Source organism: Manacus candei, unplaced genomic scaffold, assembly GCF_025592945.1.
Source record: "Manacus candei isolate 608988 ecotype Guabito, Panama unplaced genomic scaffold, ASM2559294v1 h1tg000204l, whole genome shotgun sequence".
NCBI lineage: Eukaryota > Metazoa > Chordata > Aves > Passeriformes > Pipridae > Manacus > Manacus candei.
This window is the reverse complement of record NW_026138252.1, coordinates 15,929-34,270: the sequence shown is the minus strand read 5'-3', so window position 1 is coordinate 34,270 and position 18,342 is coordinate 15,929. Positions and strand designations below refer to the sequence as shown.

The following is an 18,342-nucleotide window of genomic DNA, read 5'->3' as shown; positions in this document are numbered from 1 at the left end:
CTGCAGCCAGGTCAGCGAAAGGCACAGAGCTGCCGTGGCTCCCATTCCGTTGGGGTAACTTTACCTCTGGCATTGCTAGCCCTTGAGTGGGGCAGTTCTGGGGCCAGCGAGTGCCCAGGGTGGCAGAGCTGGGTGTGGGGCTGGGCAGGGGGTGCCGTGGGGGTGTGGGGTGTCGTGGGGTGCCGAGGCCGTGGCCACGGGCTCGTGGTGCTGCCTGCACCCGGCTCGGGAGCTTCTGCGGGGGAACAAGCTCTGATATAAATATCTTTTTGCTCAGCACACGACCTACTTTCCAGACAATGCCATTAGCCTCCCGACTCCCTCATTCATCTTCTGCCATCCTCCCCCAACCCGCCCCGCAACGGCACCTGTGCCAGCGTGGCCACGGAGAGGTGAGGCAGGACGGGCACCTGGCTCCGTGGCACCGTGGGGACCCCCGTGCTGGGCTCGGGGCTGGCTGGCCCCTGCTGCCTCCAGCCCCATTCCCTGCACAGTCCATGCCCTGGCTGGCAAATGGCCTCAGCCAGGCACATCCTTGCCCAGGAACAGCCTTGCTGGGGACTCACTCGTCAGGGCAGAGGAGAGCACGGTGAGGAAGCCACATGTCAGCTCAGGGATGGCCCACGGGCAGTGTGCAGGGCCAGGACCCTCCTGAGCCCCCCCAAGCATCCCTGGCACTGGGACCACACACGTGGTTCATCCAAGGATGATCCCACAGGAGCTCCCATGTGCTGGCACAGGCCATGCTAGGCAGGAGAGAGGCTGATGGGATTAGGGGCAGGCTGGGCACCCCAATCCCACTGCCATGGCATGGCCTGGCCCCCCAGCCCCCAGGGACAGCCCTGGAATTGGTTTTCTCCAAAGGGCTGGAAATGCCTCCCCAAAGGCAGGACAGCCCCGGGCCCACCTCCACACACCCCCAGGTCGAGCCCCCGCTCCTCCCCGGCAGCTAAAATTAAATATTCCATTCGTATTGCTGATAAATCCTGCAAATCTCTTTTATCTCTAAGCTGTTGTAGCAGGAATATCGGTGGTGTAATCTCCACGGGGGCCCATCCTGCTGCCCTTCACAGCTCCCAGCCCTGGACCACGCTCCCTTTTCCCCACAGCTCCCCGTGGGACACTTCTGGTGATGGAGAAGGACTCGGATGCCAGTGGCAGAGCACCCCTCGCAGGGCACCCCATGGCACTCACTCTGTGGGTGCTGCACCCTGCAGGGTCGGGGCTGTGCGTGGTCCCCACGCCGTGTGTGATGGGGATGCCAATGCCCAGGTGATCCACGTGGTCCTGCCAGAGTGTCCCCATCCCTGCCACGTCCTCACCCGCCAGCTGTGCCCCCCCCTCGCTCCGTCCCCGCGCTAAGAGCATTTGTGCAGAATTATGTATTTAAATATTTAGGTTTTCATCAGCTTTGCAAATTAAGCCCATCCATTACAGCGGCAGTTTTGGGTCCTCCGCTGGCGAGCTGGGCTGTGCCACGCCTCGGGCTCGCTGTGCTCATCCCAGCCCTGGCCCCGGGGGATTCAGCCTGGGAACGGGACACGATGGCCCAGAGCACCCTGGCTGCCACAGGGACCCAGGGCTCTGCTTCCTTGCTGTTCCTGGAAACCCCGGCCCCTGCAGCCTCGCCGTGGGACAGGATGGTGTTGCAAAGGGAACTGGTTGGGATGGGTGTTATTTGAGGTTGGAGTGGAAGGTGCCACGTGCTGGGGAAAGTGGGATGAGGAGCAATGCTGGTGGCAGGTGAGAGCCCTGGCACGGCCTGGGGGGAGCAGACTGGGGATGGAAGGGGCAGCCCACCTTGGGGGCTTGGCAGGGATGGGCAGGGGACGGCCAGAGATTGTCACCACTGCCACACTCAGTGCTAAGGCCGTGCTGCCCCCAGCTCTCCAAAGAGGCTTTGGAGTGATCCCTGGCTTAAGGCATTGCACGGCACCACCAGGGAGGTAAGTGGCTTTTTAAGCCCTGGCAATGTGGCCCATCCTGTGGCTCCATGTGGATGGGAGGGGAAAAATGGGGTGATGGGGAAATGGGGTTCATCCTGCACTGCCTCGGGGGCTGCCACGGCACCCACAGCCTGAAAAGTTCCTCTGACTCAGTGTCGCTGAAACCAGGGCACTCAGGCAGGCCTGACTCTTTGGGGATGCTGGGGTGAGGTACCCAGTGAGGGCCTGGGCAGAGCCCCCAGGGCGAATGTGGCACAGAGGGATGTCCCTGTTTGTCCCTCCCCTTTGCTGCAGGTGAACGTCAGGCTGTTTGTCTCCATCCCACTGGGCTCCCCGGTGTCACCTGCACGTCCCCCCTTTCCACCCAGCCCTGGAAGGCACCAGAGCACTGGGCTGGCTGCTGCTGGCCCCAGGCAGTGCAGGCAGCTGTCGAGGGTGTCCATGGGAGGGAAGCTGTCTGTGGGCATCACCGGTGATGGTGCTCATCCGTGCGGCGCAGCGCCCACGAACCCCGTGCCAGCTGGCATGGGCGTGGGTCCCCAGGGCCCCACCTGGCCTGGGGGTCCCTCCAGTGTGGTTTCCTGACTCAGTCAGCTGCTCTGCTGCTCTGGCCGTGGGGTCCCACCTCTGGCTCCCTGTGTGCCATGTCCTGGCTCCTGTGGGGCCGAGGGGGCTGGAGGTGCCTGTGCCATGGGGCATCTCACCCCTGCCTGCACCCACGTGGGGATGCTGCCATGGCCCATTCCCTGTGCCACCTCTTTCCTTCTCAGCCAACTTCTGCTGGCTTTGCCTTGCCAGCTCCCAGGATGCTCCAGCTCCCTCACACAGCCTGTTGGAGCAGCGTGGCTCCTGTCCCAGGGAATCAGCTCTGGGGACCAGGGTGTCCCGGTGGGTCACTCTGGGCTGTGTGTGCTGGGCAGGGGGTCCTGCTCCCCCCGTGGTGGCAGCAGCCAGAGGCACTGGTGTTGTGCTGGGGAGTCCCAGTGCTGGCTCCAGGCCGGGATCCCTGGCAGCTGGGAGCGCCGTGGCCGTATTTCCTCGCTCTGCTCCACGAGTAATTGCTCAGATGGGGACTTGGGGCGACTCCCATCCCTCTCCCGGCATGGTAATGAGTGAAGAAGACTCAAAGACAAATGGCTCATTAAGAAGCAGTGCTGCATTGCAGGATTTCTCATCCCACCAACCGCTGCATCAGCAGAGGCAGCACCTCTCACGCTCGCTCTCCCAGCCCTGAGAAGGAGCTGTCAGGCAGCTGGGGCTGGTGCCAAAATTAATCATGTGCTTAATAACGTGCCCGGCCCGTTGAACGGCCTGTCCTCGGCCTGCCAGTGAGAGCCCTGGGACACTGTGGGGTTGGGTTTGGTGCTGGGAAGCACCTGTGCTCAGTGAGGAGGGATGTGCCAGGGCAGGGCTGAGCCAGGGGAGATGCCCTGGCTCGGGGTGCCAGAGCCCTCCAGCTCTGTTGGGGTGTAGGGCAGCTGTGTAGGGCAGCACAGTGCTGCTGGCCCTTCTCAGTGGCCTCATAAACATTTCTTCCTCCGCTCACATTTGCAATTCTTCAGCTGCTCTTTGTCTCTCATGACTTTTTAAAAATCTTGCCTCATCCCTTTTTTCCAGCAGTGCCCAGTTGGATCCCGCCCCTCACAGCCCTCTTTGGGCAGTGCCCCCCTGCAGCCACTCTGTTTTCTTTTATTAACAGTGACTGGGTTTGATTTCCTGATTGCATTGAGCACATTCACTCTGATATTTGCATCTTACTCACACTCCTTTCCTCTTTCACTTTTCCTCTTTCCTCTTCCCCTTTCCACTTTCTTCTTCCCCTTTCCCTTTTTCCCTTTCCCCTTTCCCTTCCCCTTTCCTTTCCCCTTTCTGTGCTAAATTAGCTGATCTCTTACTAAGCCCCTCTTTTCTTTTCCTCCAGGCTGAGCAAATTTCACTAATTCGGCCTCATAAAATAACAGAGCAATTAGTAATAAAATAAAATGTTTGCTTTCCACAATCCTGCTCACTTACAATGAATCGGGAAAGAGCAAACAGATTAAAAGCGTGGTGGAAAGCGACCTGGCAGTATTCCATATATTTATTTTCTTCCGACGACCGTAGATCAAATTTGTTCAGCCCCTAAGTGGGAAAAGCACTTTATTTTATTTTTTTTTTTCCCAGGCTCCAGCTCGTGGTGCTGGGCGCTCACGCTGCGTGTTTGTTCTCTCCTGCTTTCATCCCAAAGCCACACCGGTCCCCAGCAGGACCCGCTCTGGCAGAACCTGGCGCTAATTTGCCGAGCAGAACGGGCCGAGCTCGCGCCTCTCCTGGGCTGGAGGCTGGAAAAAAACCTCCCTTTGCTGACGCTGGAAGGCAAAGGGGTGGCGGGAGGAGGTTTTGTGGAGCGCGAGGCCGGATCTGGAGCAAATCAAAGTCGATGGCGAGGTGGCCGCTGGGCCGGCTCGGGCACCCGCTGGCGGGGAATTGCATAACAGGATGGGGCCGGGGATGGTTTTTGGGCTAAACTGGGTGAAACACGTGGCCGTGGCCGTGCAGAGCTGTCCCTGTCACTGCTGGTACAGGCAGCACTGGTGTGGGGCGGCCTCAGGGGAGGAGGGAAGGCTGGGCTGATAAAAAACACACAGGGAGGTGGGTCAGGGGAGGTTTTGGGGAGGGATATCCTGGCTCTTCCTCCCTGGGCTTCACCCCCCTCGTGTTCCTCCCCCAGAGCCTGCTGCCCCCGGGAGAGCCAGCGTGGAGGAGCCGCTGCCGGCCGGGCCATGAGGACAGCATCCCCCTGAGCGCCGGGCGGTGAGTGCCGTGCCAGGACCCCGCACCTGCTGCCCCTGCCAGGGGCTGCTTGGGAAGGGCGGGGGGCCAGGACCCCCCAAGTGCGGGGCCATCAACCCCAGCTCTCGGGGTTGGACCCGGAGATCTTGGAAAACCCAGTCTTACCCTGCGCCGGGGCAGTTCCCCAGGCCCAGACACCACGGTGGGGATTTGCTGTCCCGTCACCTCCCCACTGGTGGTCCCAGAGCTGGAGGGAGCCTGGGTGCCACAGGGTCCAAGGGAAGCTCCAGCTCCTGCTGGGGCTGCCCTGAATCCCCACAAGCCCTGGGCCTTAGCACAGAGCTGCCTCCAAGGCAGGGATCTCATGGGGCGGATGCTGGGAAGTGGAACCACCTCTGCCAAGTGCTCCTATGGGAAATTAAGCAGGAGTCTGAATTTTGGGGTGGCTCAGAACACAGGGGACTACAAGCCCCTGTTCTCCCTGTGCTGACCCTCGGGTAGGGAGAGATTTCAGAGGGAGGGTGGCAATGAGGAGTGGCCGGTGGGAGTTCCTCGAGGCTCTGGAAGCAATAAAGGCAAGGAGTGAGTTATTTGTAATGGTAATTATGCTCTTCCAGTTTATCCTAGCACATAATCGTGTGGGCGGTAGGTTCCCACTGGTGGTAATTACCCTGGTGTTAAATGACACAAAATTCATCCGGGCTGGGTTTTTCCCCCCTGATTTGAGTCTGTGGTTTGGTGGCACAAATCCTTCCATCCCGAGGGCTGAGCAGTGGAACAGCCTTTGGTGAGACACAGCTCCAGCTCTCAGCTCTCAGCCACCAGCCCACGAGCCACTCTCTGTCCAGCTCCCCCAGCTCCATGTACCAGCCTCCTGCCCACAGTGCCCACCTGGGACAGAGCAGAGGAGCAGGTTCGGCAGCTTCTCCCATCCCCTGTGTGTGACCATCCCCACTGGGACACAGGGACGGGGATTCCCGGCTGTGCTGCCTGTGCTGAGCCCCACAGGATCTCTCCTGAGCCCTTCCCCACCCCCAGGGTGCCCACGGGGGGACCGGCTGGTCCCTGGGCAGGACACAGGTGCTGGCAGGGCTCTGCCATGGTGAGCTGGGAAGTGCATCCCTCGCCATGGCACGGCCCATCTGCTGCCATGGCTCGGCAGCTGCGGGGGAGCCGCGGCGCTGCCTCGCCGGCGGGTTCCGGCGCTGCTGAATTCCTGCACCTGCCGAGCACAAAAGCCCGGCAGGCTCGTGGTGACGGGCTCCGCAGCTATTTTGACTCCTTCTTCCCGCTGCAGCAACAATATTTGGATCAGCTGAGAGTTCCCTCCCCGAGCAGGAGATGATAGCTCAGCCCGCGCAGGCAGAGCCGGGCTGGGAGCCTGTCTGTCTGTCCGTCCATCCATCCATCCTGCTGCTCCATCCCCAGGCAGGGAGGCAGCTCCATCCCGCCCTGCTGCTCCCGCTCCTCGCAGCAGCTCTCCCGGGAGGGTAGAGGCATCTTCTGTACCAGCTGCACATCCTTCCCTTCAGACACAGCAATTAGGGAGCCTCGTTAGAGCAGGAGCACAGTGGTGAGGGTGGGGAGCCATGCAGGATGGAGCCATCCAGCCCCAAAGCCGGGAAGGAAGGTGGTGGCAGTGGTTTAGCAGGGCCTTGTCTGCTGCTCATGGCCAACGTGCCATCACTGCTCATCCCCACATTCCCTGGGGACCCCCAGCTGCTCTGTCTTCTGGGGCTCCTCCGGGCACAAAACCCCCTCCCTCACAGCCCTGACCCTCCCAGTGTCCCTCGTTTCCTGTCCCCGTGGTCTGACACACCCCACGTGCCACAGGGAATGTCCCACAGTCACCTTGCCCTGCAGCCAGTCTCAGAGACGTGCTGCCCACAGCACCCTGCCCAAATATGATAACGAGAGCACTAACGATGCCTGTTAATTAGCCGAGATGCTCTGGAGAATAAGTAATTTCCTCATTTACAGTCAAACCAAAGGCAGAGCCTCTGAGGGACCGTAAGGAACACAAACCTCCATGGGTGCAGGCGGCTCTGGTGGCTGGCACGGGCTCAGCCTGGCTCGGTGCCACCCCTCCTCCTGTCTCGGTGTGGGGCTGCCCCACACACAGCGCAGCCACCTCTGCTCCTGGCCCCTGTCCGGGGGGACTGGCAGGTAGGGGTGTGAGGGCTGGGGGTCTCCACCTGCCGTTGGGTGCTCCATGGGGGGAGGACGGGCCGGGTGGAGCCACCGGAGCTCGGCCCCCCCGCGCCCCGCGGCAGCTCATTAGCGGGGCTGTGAATCGCGGCGGCTGAAAAGCTCAGCCAGAACCGTTTTCCTAACGGAGAAACACTTCACAATATTTGGTGTTGGAGAAGAAAACAAGGATCTGCTGATGGCAGCGTGTCCTTCCTCACCGTCTGCAGGCCCTGCTGCCTGCATCGCTGCCGGCAGTGCCTTCTCCTTCCCTCTGCCCCCTCCGAGCAGCTGAGCTGGGGGTAACCCTGGGTGCTGACCCCCAGCACCGTGCCCGCCTCGCCCCATGATTCTGGCACTTCACAGGGGCTCAGCCAGGGCCGAATCCCACCCTGAGATCTTCCCAGTCACCTCAGTTAGTTCCTTTGGGCCAGCCCCAATGTTTTGCTTGTGGTGGGGCGCAGAGGGGAGCTTCACACTGTGCCCGTCCCTGTCCCCACAGGTGAGCCCGCAGGGGCATCCCTGCAGGATGCCGAGGCTACGGGGAGGATGCTGACACCATGAAGGGCTACCATGGGGAGCGTAGCCAGACACAGCCCTCCTCCGGCCACCGCTGCCGCTGCATCCCAGAGGACTGCCAGCATCCCGCCGACTACATCCCGCACGGCCCCGAGGGCCGGCCGCCCTACCTGCTCAGCCCCAGCGAGCCGTGTTCCCTGGAGCATCCCCACTGCCCGGCGCGGAGCCCCGGCGCGGCCAGCGAGTGCCCGGGCGGGCCCCTGAGCGAGCCGCCCTCCGCCAGCGCCAGCAGCACCTTCCCGAGGATGCACCACGCGCAGCAGCCCTACGACTCCTGCGACGAATGCATGGCGACCGCCCACCCCGCCAGCAAGATCAACCGCCTGCCCCCCACGCTGCTGGACCAGTTCGAGAAGCAGCTGCCGCTGCACCACGACGGCTTCCACACGCTGCAGTACCCGCGGGCCGGCGGCGCCGAGCCCCGCAGCGAGAGCCCCAGCCGCATCCGCCACCTCGTCCACTCCGTCCAGAAGCTCTTCGCCAAGTCCCACTCCCTGGAGGCGCCGGCCAAGCGGGACTACAACGGCGCCAAGATGGACGGCCGCGGGGACGGCTACCACCACCACCACCACCACCACCATCACCACCACCACCACCAGTCCCGCCACGGCAAGCGCAGCAAGAGCAAGGACCGTAAGGTGGACTCCCGGCACCGGTCCAAGATGTTGGGCTGGTGGAGCTCCGACGACAACCTGGACAGCGACAGCAGCTACATGGTGTCGGGCCGGCACGCCGCCGACCAGGGCACCCAGTACTGCGTGGACGCTCCCGAAAGTGCCTTCAGAGACTTGACCTTGAAGAGTCTAAAGGGCGGCGGGGAAGGAAAATGCCTGGCCTGTGCCGGCATGTCCATGTCTCTGGACGGCCAGACGCTCAAGAGGAGTGCCTGGCACACCATGACCGTCAGCCAGGCCCGGGAAGCCTATCCCAGTGCTGGTGGCACCGAGAAGACCTTGATGCTTCAGGAAGCAAAGGCCAAAGACCGAGCATACCAGTACCTGCAGGTGAGGGGCCAGGCAGGGCGAGGGGACTGTGGCTGATGGTGCCTTGGGGTGAGCTGGGACAGCTCAGGGTGCTGTGGGGATGCTCCAACTCTGCTCCACGTCCCCGGCGCCTGTGTCCCATCCCCCAGTGTCCCACGCTGGTCCCCGCTGTCCCCTCGAAGCCCATCTGCTGCCTCCTGCCCCGTGCAGGCTGGATTTGGGGTCAGACCAGCTCTGTCAGCTCGGGGCCACCAGCAACCCTGTGCCCGCTCGCTCCTCGTGGCTTTTATCTTGCCTATGAGCCTGGCTGGGTGCCACCGCCTGCCTTGTCACCCTTCTAGGTCACCCCCCTTCCAATTAAAAACTAATTAACTCTTCTCTCCCTTTCCTGGGGGAAGGAGACAGGGAGCAGCAATGCCGTGCGGGCTGGGGGTGGGGGTGGCCGGGGCCCGTCTCTGCCAGCAATGGGGGCATCGGGGCAGGGTGCCGGCCCCACTGCCCTCCCCATGGGCCCCGGGGGACACCATCCCCCTGTCACAGCCTGGTAAGGACCCCGTGGTGCTGGTGGCACTGGCGTCAGCGGCACGTGGTGGGACCGGTGCCTGCTACGTCAGGCGGGCGCTGCGCTGGCATGGGTGGGATTTGGCCCAGGCGCTCCCGCCAGAGGGGCCGCGAGGTGGGAGCTGCTGCACTGCCCCGTGTTTTGGGAACGGGGAGCTGTGGCTGTCAGGAGGGATCACCTCTCCTGGATTTAGGGGCCTTACCAGGGGGTCAGAGCCCCCAGGGTCTGTCCCTGCAGCTCTGGGGTATGTGGGGAGGGCAGGGGAGCTGGGCACACATACTGGATTTGGGATGGGCGTGGGCTGGCACGTGGCTCTGCTCTGTGTCCCGCCTGCGGGACCCCGGCCACGGCGTCCTCCCACGCTGGCCTCCTGCTCCAGGTGCCGCAGGACGAGTGGAGCGGGTACCCAGCGGGCAAGGACGGGGAGATCCCGTGCCGGCGGATGCGCAGCGGCAGCTACATCAAGGCCATGGGCGACGAGGACAGCGCCGACTCGGACATCAGCGCCAAAGTGCTGCCCAGGGCGGCCACGCGGCGAGACAGCTACCGCCGCTCCTCCAGCGCCGACCAGGCCAGGACCAAGTAAGGGCTGTCACCTCCCGGCCCCGTCCCAGCACTGCGGGCAGCAGCGGGGCCACAGGCTGGGGCTCCCTGGGAGGATGAGTGGCATCGTCCCTGCTCACGGCACCGTCCCCGCTCACGGCCACACTCCCCAGTGCAGCAACACCGAGCCCTGTCTGTGCTGTGTCAGGGCACTGCAGGGGATGTGGCTGTACTGGGCTTCGGGGGGGACCTGCTGCTGCAGCCACGTGCAGAGAGTGGGGAGAAGAGGCATGTTCAAAGGGGGATGACTGGGATGTGCTCCGGTCTCAGTGGGTGACAGTTTTTGGGGCAGGTAGGAGCAGGGACGGCAGCGGTGGCCGGCGGGAGCATCTCTGCAGCTGCGTTTCCAAGTGCTCTGCTGGAATGTGTTGCTTTTGGTGCGATCCCTTCTATTCCCACTGTCTCTCATTAGGTTTGCAAGTAGGCACTATTCTGATTCATATATCTGTAACTGTCCCAGCTGCTGCACGCCACCGCGAATGCTCCCGCGGGGACAGAGCTACGGGCGCTCCTTCACCACGGGCCAGGTAGGTCCTGTGGCACGGGTGCTGCGGGGCAGGATGGGGCAGGAGGGTGGTGGACGTCCCTCTGAGCACCTCCTGCCCCGGCTCGCCACCCCCAGCCTGACCCGCCGCTCTCCCCAGATCAACGACGAGCTCAACCACCAGTTTGAGGCCGTGTGCGAGTCGGTTTTCGGCGAGGTGGAGTCGCAGGCCGTGGAGGCGCTGGACCTGCCCGGCTGCTTCCGCATGCGGAGCCACAGCTACCTGCGGGCCATCCAGGCGGGATGCTCCCAGGACGACGACTGCCTCTCGCTCTTCTCCATGTCGGCCCCGCCGGGGCCGCCCATCACCAGCAGCATCCTGAAGCCCAGCACTTGTGAGTCCCGGGGGGTGGTGTGGGGTCGGCCGCGTGAGGGACTCCCACATCTCCCCGCCTGCTCGCCCGGGCACCTGCCAAGGGCTGCTGCTGCCCTCCCCTCCCTGGTCCCCTCCGGCCCACGGCACAGGGCGTGAGCATCCTGCCTGTGGCTCAGTCCCAGTCAGGGGGCTGCTCAGTGTCCCCAGCTCCCGTTTACCATCCCCTCCTTCCCTCCATTTCTGTCTCCACCTCTGCCCCTTGCTGGGTGCTGCAGCAGTGTGGCTAGAGTGGGTCTGGGGTGGTTTCTGATCCCAAAAACTGGCCAAAAGCCCCTCTGAGCTCCAGCCTCAGCTGGCTGAGGGGCAAACCCTGTGGGGCTGAGAGCCCCGTGCTGTGGGAGGAGGTGGGCACCATTCCCCGGGGCCCCTGTTCGTGGCGGAAAATGAGCAAGTGTCTGTGTTTTCACGTGCCTTTTCATCCTGCGCCTCTCCCACAACAGCCTTCAGTTACAGAAAAGCTCCACCTCCCATCCCTCCAGGAACCAAAGCCAAACCCCTCATCTCTGTCACGGCGCAGAGCAGCACCGAGTCCACCCACGAGAGTTACCTGCCCAGCGAAGTTTCCCGCAGCCCCGCCTGGTCCAAAGACGCCAAGGCCCGCTGCAACTCTGCCGAGAGCCTGGAGAGCTCCAAGGTGACGGCCGTGGCCCTGGACCTGCCCCCGGTGCAGCCCCGCGCCGCTCCCAAGCCCTCCACCCTCATCATCAAGGCCATCCCCGGCCGGGAGGAGCTGCGGAGCTTGGCAAGGCAGCGCAAGTGGCGCCCGTCCATCGGCGTCCAGGTGGGCTCCGCTCGTCCCCGTGGGCTGCCTGAGCTGGTGTGGGCGATGCTGAGCCTCGGGGCTGCGCCCGGGGCTGCCCTCCAGCGCTCTCCCTATGCCCCTTGCCAGGTTGAGGCCGCCTCCGACTCGGACACAGAGAGCCGGAGCCAGAGGGAGTTCCACTCCATCGGGGTGCAGGTGGAGGAGGACAAAAGGTACCGCATGGCTGGACTGGGCTGAGACCTGCCACACTCACTGCACAGGGGCATTGGGTCCCCAGGGGCTTCCTGAGCTCCACATACCACCAGTGCCCCGCAGCATCTTTTCCCTCTCTCCTCTGGCTGAGACCCCCAGACCTCAGCACCGTCCCCATCCCACACCAGCTGCCCCTATCTGGGGCAGAATCTGACTTCCCCTTTGTCCTTGCTGCTGCCCAGGGAAGGGTCTGCCTTGTTCCCACCCTGTGCTGGGTCTCCTCCGTTGGGCTCAGCCCTGGGTTTTGAGCCCGGGCCAGGTGCAGATGAACCTGTGGGTGATTCTTCAGCTAACCCTGACATTTTGGCCGGGGTGGGAATGCCAGGTGTGCCAGGACCTGCACGGCCTGTGGGAGCGGAGCTCAGGCATCGTGCCCACGCAGCCCGTGCAGTGCAGGCTCCTCTCCATCCTCGGTCCAGCGCCAGTAGCCATGGAAACGGGCTAAGAGCAGGGGAGATGAGGGACTGGCGGGTTGCAGCTGCTCCGGGTTGTCCCCAGGGGCCTTGAGCGCTCCGGGATCCAGACCAGCATCCCCAGCCCCCATCCTGCGTGTGGGCATCCCTCACCCTGCTCCTGCCCACTGCAGTACCCAGCGAGGGAATGGGACAGTGGGGATGTTCCCTGTGGCTGTGAGGGTCCCCCGTGGCCATGAGGGTCCCCCGTGGCCGTGAGGGTCCCCCGTGGTTGTGAGGGTCCCCTGTGGCCGTGAGGGTCCCCCCTGGCCGTGAGGGTCCCCCATGGCCGTGAGGGTCCCCACCCACTCTCTCTCTCGGCAGGCGGGCGCGCTTCAAGCGCTCCAACAGCGTGACGGCGGGCGTGCAGGCCGACCTGGAGCTGGAGGGCTTCAGCGGCCTGGCCGTGGCCACCGAGGACAAGGCCCTGCAGTTCGGGCGGCCGTTCCAGCGGCACTCCTCGGAGCCCGAGTCGGGCCGGCAGTACGCCGTGTACAAGACGGTGCACACGCAGGGGCAGTGGGCGTACCGGGAGGATTACCAGCTGCAGTACGACACGGTGGAGGTGCCCCGGCGGGACGCCTGGATCGAGCGGGGCTCCCGCAGCCTCCCCGACTCCGGCCGCGCCTCCCCCTGCCACCGGGACGGGGAGTGGTTCATCAAACTGCTGCAGGCAGAGGTGGAGAAGATGGAGGGCTGGTGCCAGCAGATGGAGAGGGAGGCCGAGGACTATGACCTGCCCGAGGAGAGTGAGTCAGGGGGCTGTAGGGTCCTGTAGAGCTGGGGGGCACAGTCACAGTCCTCCCTTAAAACGTCTCCTCTGCCACAGCTGAAGAGGTTGGGTGAGGGCAAGACAGGTGGGGAAACCCTCTGGGGCTAGAGGGGTCTGGAGGAGGGAGGAGACGTGGCATGTGTTGGAGGGGTCTGAGCTGCTCGTGCTGTCCCACTGCCCTGGGGGTGCAGGTCCCCAGTGCACAGGGGAGAGTCTCTGTGCCCCCCAGGATTGCTGAGTGTCTGCTCTCCCCCCCCAGTCCTGGAGAAGATCCGGAGCGCAGTGGGCAGCGCCCAGCTCCTCATGTCCCAGAAGGTGCAGCAGTTCTACCGCCTCTGCCAGCAGAACATGGTGAGTGTGGGCAGTGGTGCTGGGGGTCAGCTGTGGTGGGTCGAGGGTCTCATTCCCTCAGACAGTGGAAAACAGATTTTGTACCACCATGGAGGAGAACTGGACATAGAGCCCCACCCTGCACTGGGGGATGGGATGTCCCATGGGTTGACATGGATGACACTGTGTCCCTCTGTCCCCACAGGATCCCAATGCTTTCCCTGTGCCCACCTTCCAAGACCTGGCTGGCTTCTGGGACCTCCTGCAGCTCTCCATTGAGGACGTCAGCATGAAGTTTGCAGAGCTCCAGCAGCTCAAGGCCAATGGGTGGAAGATTGTGGAGCCCAAGGTAAGGGCAGTGCCACTGGTACTTGTCCCTGTCACTTCTCCCTCCCTCCTCCTCCCCAAACACATCTGCACCCAAACCACTGCTGGGCTACCTCTGGCAACTGCTTTTAGCAAACAGTGGAAAAACAGACCTGGGAAAAACTGAGGCAAAAGAAGGGCTGTTCTCCCACTGAGGTATCCCAGCTGCCTGCAAGGGGCTGGGCAGGCTCCTGGCACGGGATGGATGAAGGGATGAGCAGTCCTGCCTTTCAACTTGGGCACATGTGGGAGGGTCTGTGGAGCCCCTCACCGTGGCTTTGGCACCCACGGCACTCCTGTTCACCGGCACTGGCTGGGATGCCCAGCCCCGGCAGGTCCCAGCCTGAAGCCCCTGTTGTCTGTGCAGGAGGAGAAGAAGGTGCCTCCCCCGATACCAAAGAAGCCGCCGCGCTCCAAGGTGCACCCTGTGAAGGAGCGCTCCCTGGACTCGGTGGACCGGCAGCGGCAGGAGGCCCGCAAGCGGCTCCTGGCGGCCAAGAGAGCCGCGTCCTTCCGCCAGAGCTCGGCCACCGAGAGCGCGGACAGCATCGAGATCTACATCCCCGAGGCACAGACCCGGCTGTGACCGCGGCCTCCGCTTTTCTACCCGGACTGCACGGCGTGGCCGTAGCTCACTGTGATGGGGGCCGCGGGGACACCCTGGGGCAGCTCTTGGCCCCACTCACAGCTTCTCTCTTTTCTATCTTAGACCTTTCGTGATCCGACGGCGGGTGAACGCAAGCCCGGTTCTGCCCCGTCCCTTGGCCCCCCCCGCCCGCATGCCCCTGCCAGCCTCTCCTGGGGTCCGGGGCTCTCCCTCCCTCTGCCCTCCCTGGGGCTGTGTCCCAGCTCTCTGTCCCTTTCCCACTTCTCAGCCCTTCTGCACACCCCCCCTTCATCCCAACCCAAAGAGAGGTGACCCTCAGTGCCCGACCCCGCCGGGCTGGAGGGGAGGGGGCTGCAGGCAGGCCCCCCCCGCCTCTCTGTACTCAGTGCAATCCCCCGGTGTGCGGCAGGGATGGACTCCCAGCCCCTGCTCGGCCAGAGCCCCCCAGCCCTGCTCTCAGCCACGCTGGGACTCAGCAGGGACAAAGGGGTCTCCTCGCTGCTTCCCCCGCCCGCAGCTCAGGTGCGGCGGGGACACAGGGCTCCCTCCCCTATATACATATATAAATATAACCCAAGGAATAAACCAGAAACTACACGTGACCAGCGCTGTGTCCTGCCTGGTGGGACGGACCAGCGCAGCAGAGACCCTCGGTCACGGCGAGCCGCCCCGCTTCCCTCGCACGGAGCATCGCCACGCGCTTCTCCCCTTCCCGCTCAGCCCTCCTTCCCCTCAGCCCACCCCTCATCATGTCCGTCCTTCCCTCCTGCCATCCTGGAGTCTGGGAGCACCTCTGCAGTGTGGCACTAGCCAGGGACAGGGAACACAGACCCCCTGTGCCTCGCTGCAGGTGGGAGACCCTTCCCCGGTGTGTGAGCGAGGCGGCAGCAGTGGGAGACCTGCCCGCAGCCCGTTCCTACCCGCGGTGCCAGGGACCACAGCTGGGTTTGGCACCACTGGCTGGGACGGGAGCGTGGACATGGCCAGCAGCCACCCCTTGAGTGCGGGGCTGCTAGAGATCCCCCTGGCGGGTCACTCCTTCTCCCCGAGCTCCTGGTGCCCTGCAGGATGGGACAACCCAAGATGGGGCTGTCATGTACCCGGTGTCCCCTGGGGCCAAGGAACACCCCTGGATGTGGCTGCTCCCAGCTCCTCCATCGCTGTGCACAGAGCCTGGAACAGGGTGGGGGGTGCCCCAGTGGTCCCCTGCAGGGCAGAGCAGTGTGGTGGGGCAGGTAGCTGCATCTGCCCCATCCCTGTCCTTATCCCCATTTCCAGTCCTTCTCCAAGCATCCTGTGGCCCCCACTGTCCCTTTTGGTGGCAGAAGGGGGAAGGACCCCACCCCTGTCCCTCGCCACGCCAGCAGCCCCACGCGGCATCACCAGCCACCCCCAAGGCAGGGCCGGTGGGTTCCAGGCAGCTCCCAAAATCCGGGGCCAAACCTCGCCAGGCCCTCGGGCAGGGCGGTGGGGCCGGAGGCAGCCGGGGGGGCCGGGGCCAAGCAGGAGGACGCCTCGCTGGGGTCCCTCGGTGCTAAACACCTCCGTGACGGCAGCGCCCACCCAGCCACCCAAAGCCCTTCCCCACCCTGCTCCCCCTGCACCTCGGATTTAGGGATGTGCCTGGGAAGGGCCCCCCCGGCCCCCCGGCCCGGCCAGCACCGTGCAGTGACCGTGACACGTGGCTCCCTTTTTATTGTAACGAACCGCCGCAGTTAATAAAGATGACTTTGGTTACTCCGGGCCAGCAGCCGCCTCCCCGCGGGGACACGGCCGGCGCCGGGCTCGCCTTTCGCCCGTCTCCCGTCCCGTTGAGTCCGTGGGGAGGGACAGGGGTTGTCTGAGGGGTGGGAGAGGTGTCTGAGAGGTGGGAAATGGGTGTCTGTGGGATGGGAGAGGGGTTCTGGCTGGGGCAGGAGCAGATCTCCCGTGGAGAGCCTACAGTCTCCCCGTGGTTCTCGCTGTGGAGATCTCCCACGAGTCTCCCCATGGGTCTCTTCCCATGGCTCTTTCCCTGGGGATGTCCCCGTGGGTGTCCCCATGGGTACCTGCATGGGTCACCCCATGGCTCTCTCCCAGTGGGTCTCTCTCTTTCTGAGTTTCTGCCCAGGGGTCTCCCTGTGGGTATCACCCCGTGACTCTTCCCATGGGTCTCACCCTGTGGTTGTCTCCACGTGTTTCTCCCCATGGATCTCCTGCCATGGGTGTCTCCCTGTGGATCTCTCTGTGACTCCTGGCCTGACTCCCACTGTGGGTCTCCAACCATGACTCCCCCCATGAATCCCCCAGTGACACCCCCGTGGGTGTCTTCCCATGACTCTCCCTCCGTGACAACCCCCTGTGTCACTCCCTTGTCTCCCTCCGTGACTCCTCCCCTGTGACTCCCACAGTGGGTCTCCTCCCGTGGGTCTCCCCATGGGCATCACCTGGTGACCCCCCATGTCCCCCCATGTCCCCCATCTGCTTCCATGTCCCCTGTGCCCCCCATGTCCCCCATCTCCTCCCATGTCCCCCCATGTCCCCCATGTCCCCCATCTCCTTCCATGTCCCCCATGTCCCCCATGACCTTCCGTGTCCCGTGTCCTTCCATATCCCCTATCTTCTCCCATGTCCTCCATGTCTCCCATGTCCCCTCATGTCCTTCCACGTCCCCCATCTCCTCCCATGCCCCTCATGTCCCCCATGTCCCCCACGTCCCCCCATGTCCCCCACATCCCCCCACGTCTCCCATCTCCTCCCATGTCCTCCATCTCCTCCCACGTCCTACCTTGTCCCCCATCTCCTCCCATGTCCCCCCCATGTCCATGTCCCCCCCATGTCCCCCGTGTCCCCCATGTCCGTGTCCCCCATGTCCATGTCCCCCCCATGTCCGTGTCCCCCCCGTGTCCCGGCCCGGCCGCTCCTCCCGCCGTGCAGTTCCCGCGGTGTCCGTCAGGGGGCGGTGCGGCCCCGCCGGCGGTGCCGGTGACCGGAACGGGCGGGGCCGGGCCCGGGAGCGCGGCCGGGCCGGGCCGGGCCGGGCGGGGGGTCCCTGCGGGCCCGGGGGGGTCCCGGCGCGGGGGTCGCGGGCGGTGCCGCTTCCCGGCGCTGTCCGCAGCCATGTGGTCCGTGCTGTGGGCGGCCGTGCGCTCCAAGGCGCCGTACGTCACCTTCCCGGTGGCCTTCGTGGTGGGGCTGGTGGGCTCGCAGCTCGAGTGGTTCCTGCGCGGGGACCCCCCGGCCACGGCCCAGGACGAGAAGAGCATCTCGGAGCTGCGCGAGGACCGCAAGCTGCAGGAGATCGCGGGCGAGGACCTGACCAAGGTGGTGAGCCTGAAGGACAAGCTGGAGTTCGCCCCTCGGGCCGTGCTCAACAGGAACCGCCCCGAAAAGAGTTAATAAAGGGCTCCCGGGGCAAAGGCCGTGCCCCGGAGCGGCCGCCGGCACTGCCCTGGAGCTGCACAGCCTCCACCGGCCCGGCTCCCGCCCCCTGCCCCTGCGGGCCCTCCGTGGATGTGGCCAAGGAACAGCCCCCAGACCCCGGTGGGAGCGGGCAGGGGGCCCTGCGAGGAGGTGGAGTGTGGCTGGAACTCATCAGCCCCCGGCCCGGCCTGGCCCCTGAAGCACAGAACCCTCCTGGCCTGGTTCCACCTGTGTCTCCTCAGGTTTGGCTTCTTCCATGGCGTGAACGTAGAAGAAGGTTGGACCTGAGTGCCATGAGATGGGGGCAGGCTGAGCACCGGCAGCAGGAGGAGCTGCTGCCCTGCTTCCAGATCCTCTGTGGCTCTTGGTGAACCCCAACACAGCCCCACGCTACCACAATACACCCACGGGAGCCTGAGCAGTGGTGGAGATCTCTGGGGACCCCTCTGTGCATCGTCCCTGCGAGGAAGGGTGACAGAGGGAGGTGGAAGTCCTGGCCCTGCTCCATCGTGGCGGTGTGTGGGGAACAGGGGCATCTCTGCCCTCTGCCACAATAAACTTCTGTCAGTCCTCAGGCCTCTGTGTCTTCTGCAACAACACGGTCCCAGCCCTGGCTCAGGGAGTGTCTCTGCTCCCTGTGTGTTCAAGAAGCATCTCCTGCAGTGGGACAAATGCCATCGCTGTCCCCAGCTGGGCACGGCCCTCGGGGCCTGGCAGCAGGGTGGTGGGCAGGAAGGAGGGGTAGGCACTGAAATCCCAGCCTGTGCTGTGGCTGTGCCTCCCTCCTGGCTCCCCCGGCTGCATCATCTGCTTCCCATCCACCTCCTTATCTTGGTGACAGGGGCT

The 18,342-nt window shown here is 64.3% G+C and overlaps 2 protein-coding genes across 3 annotated transcripts; both read left to right on the top strand.

The window, feature by feature from the left end:
- The first annotated feature begins 2,608 nt into the window (after positions 1–2,608).
- Positions 2,609–15,888, top strand: DLGAP3 (DLG associated protein 3). 2 transcript variants are annotated; one of them, XM_051774496.1, is made up of 12 exons: positions 4,356–4,373; positions 4,657–4,739; positions 7,408–8,488; positions 9,409–9,611; positions 10,045–10,159; positions 10,277–10,511; positions 10,993–11,333; positions 11,442–11,527; positions 12,344–12,768; positions 13,051–13,142; positions 13,327–13,470; positions 13,855–15,888. In XM_051774496.1, the coding sequence occupies exons 3-12, from the start codon at positions 7,466–7,468 to the stop codon at positions 14,071–14,073; spliced, it is 2,883 nt and encodes a 960-aa protein (XP_051630456.1). In that variant the 5' UTR covers positions 4,356–4,373; positions 4,657–4,739; positions 7,408–7,465; the 3' UTR covers positions 14,074–15,888. The 2 variants fall into 2 exon arrangements, with proteins under 2 accessions (XP_051630458.1, XP_051630456.1); XM_051774498.1 differs by having other exon boundaries at positions 2,609–4,739; positions 10,093–10,159.
- Positions 15,889–17,090: 1,202 nt separating this feature from the next.
- SMIM12 (small integral membrane protein 12) lies at positions 17,091–18,066 on the top strand. Its single transcript, XM_051774499.1, has one exon. The coding sequence runs from the start codon at positions 17,194–17,196 to the stop codon at positions 17,470–17,472; it is 279 nt and encodes a 92-aa protein (XP_051630459.1). The 5' UTR covers positions 17,091–17,193; the 3' UTR covers positions 17,473–18,066.
- Positions 18,067–18,342: the final 276 nt, after the last annotated feature.

What these genes read in the sequence shown, in the direction of transcription:
- DLGAP3 (XM_051774496.1), top strand. Translation starts at nt 7,466, where the DNA reads ATGAAGGGCTACCATGGGGAGCGTAGCCAGACACAGCCCTCCTCCGGC. An exon ending in GAGCATACCAGTACCTGCAG is followed by an intron (nt 8,489 to 9,408) that starts GTGAGGGGCCAG and finishes CTCCTGCTCCAG; the next exon opens with GTGCCGCAGGACGAGTGGAG. An exon ending in GCCGACCAGGCCAGGACCAA is followed by an intron (nt 9,612 to 10,044) that starts GTAAGGGCTGTC and finishes GTCTCTCATTAG; the next exon opens with GTTTGCAAGTAGGCACTATT.
- SMIM12 (XM_051774499.1), top strand. Translation starts at nt 17,194, where the DNA reads ATGTGGTCCGTGCTGTGGGCGGCCGTGCGCTCCAAGGCGCCGTACGTC.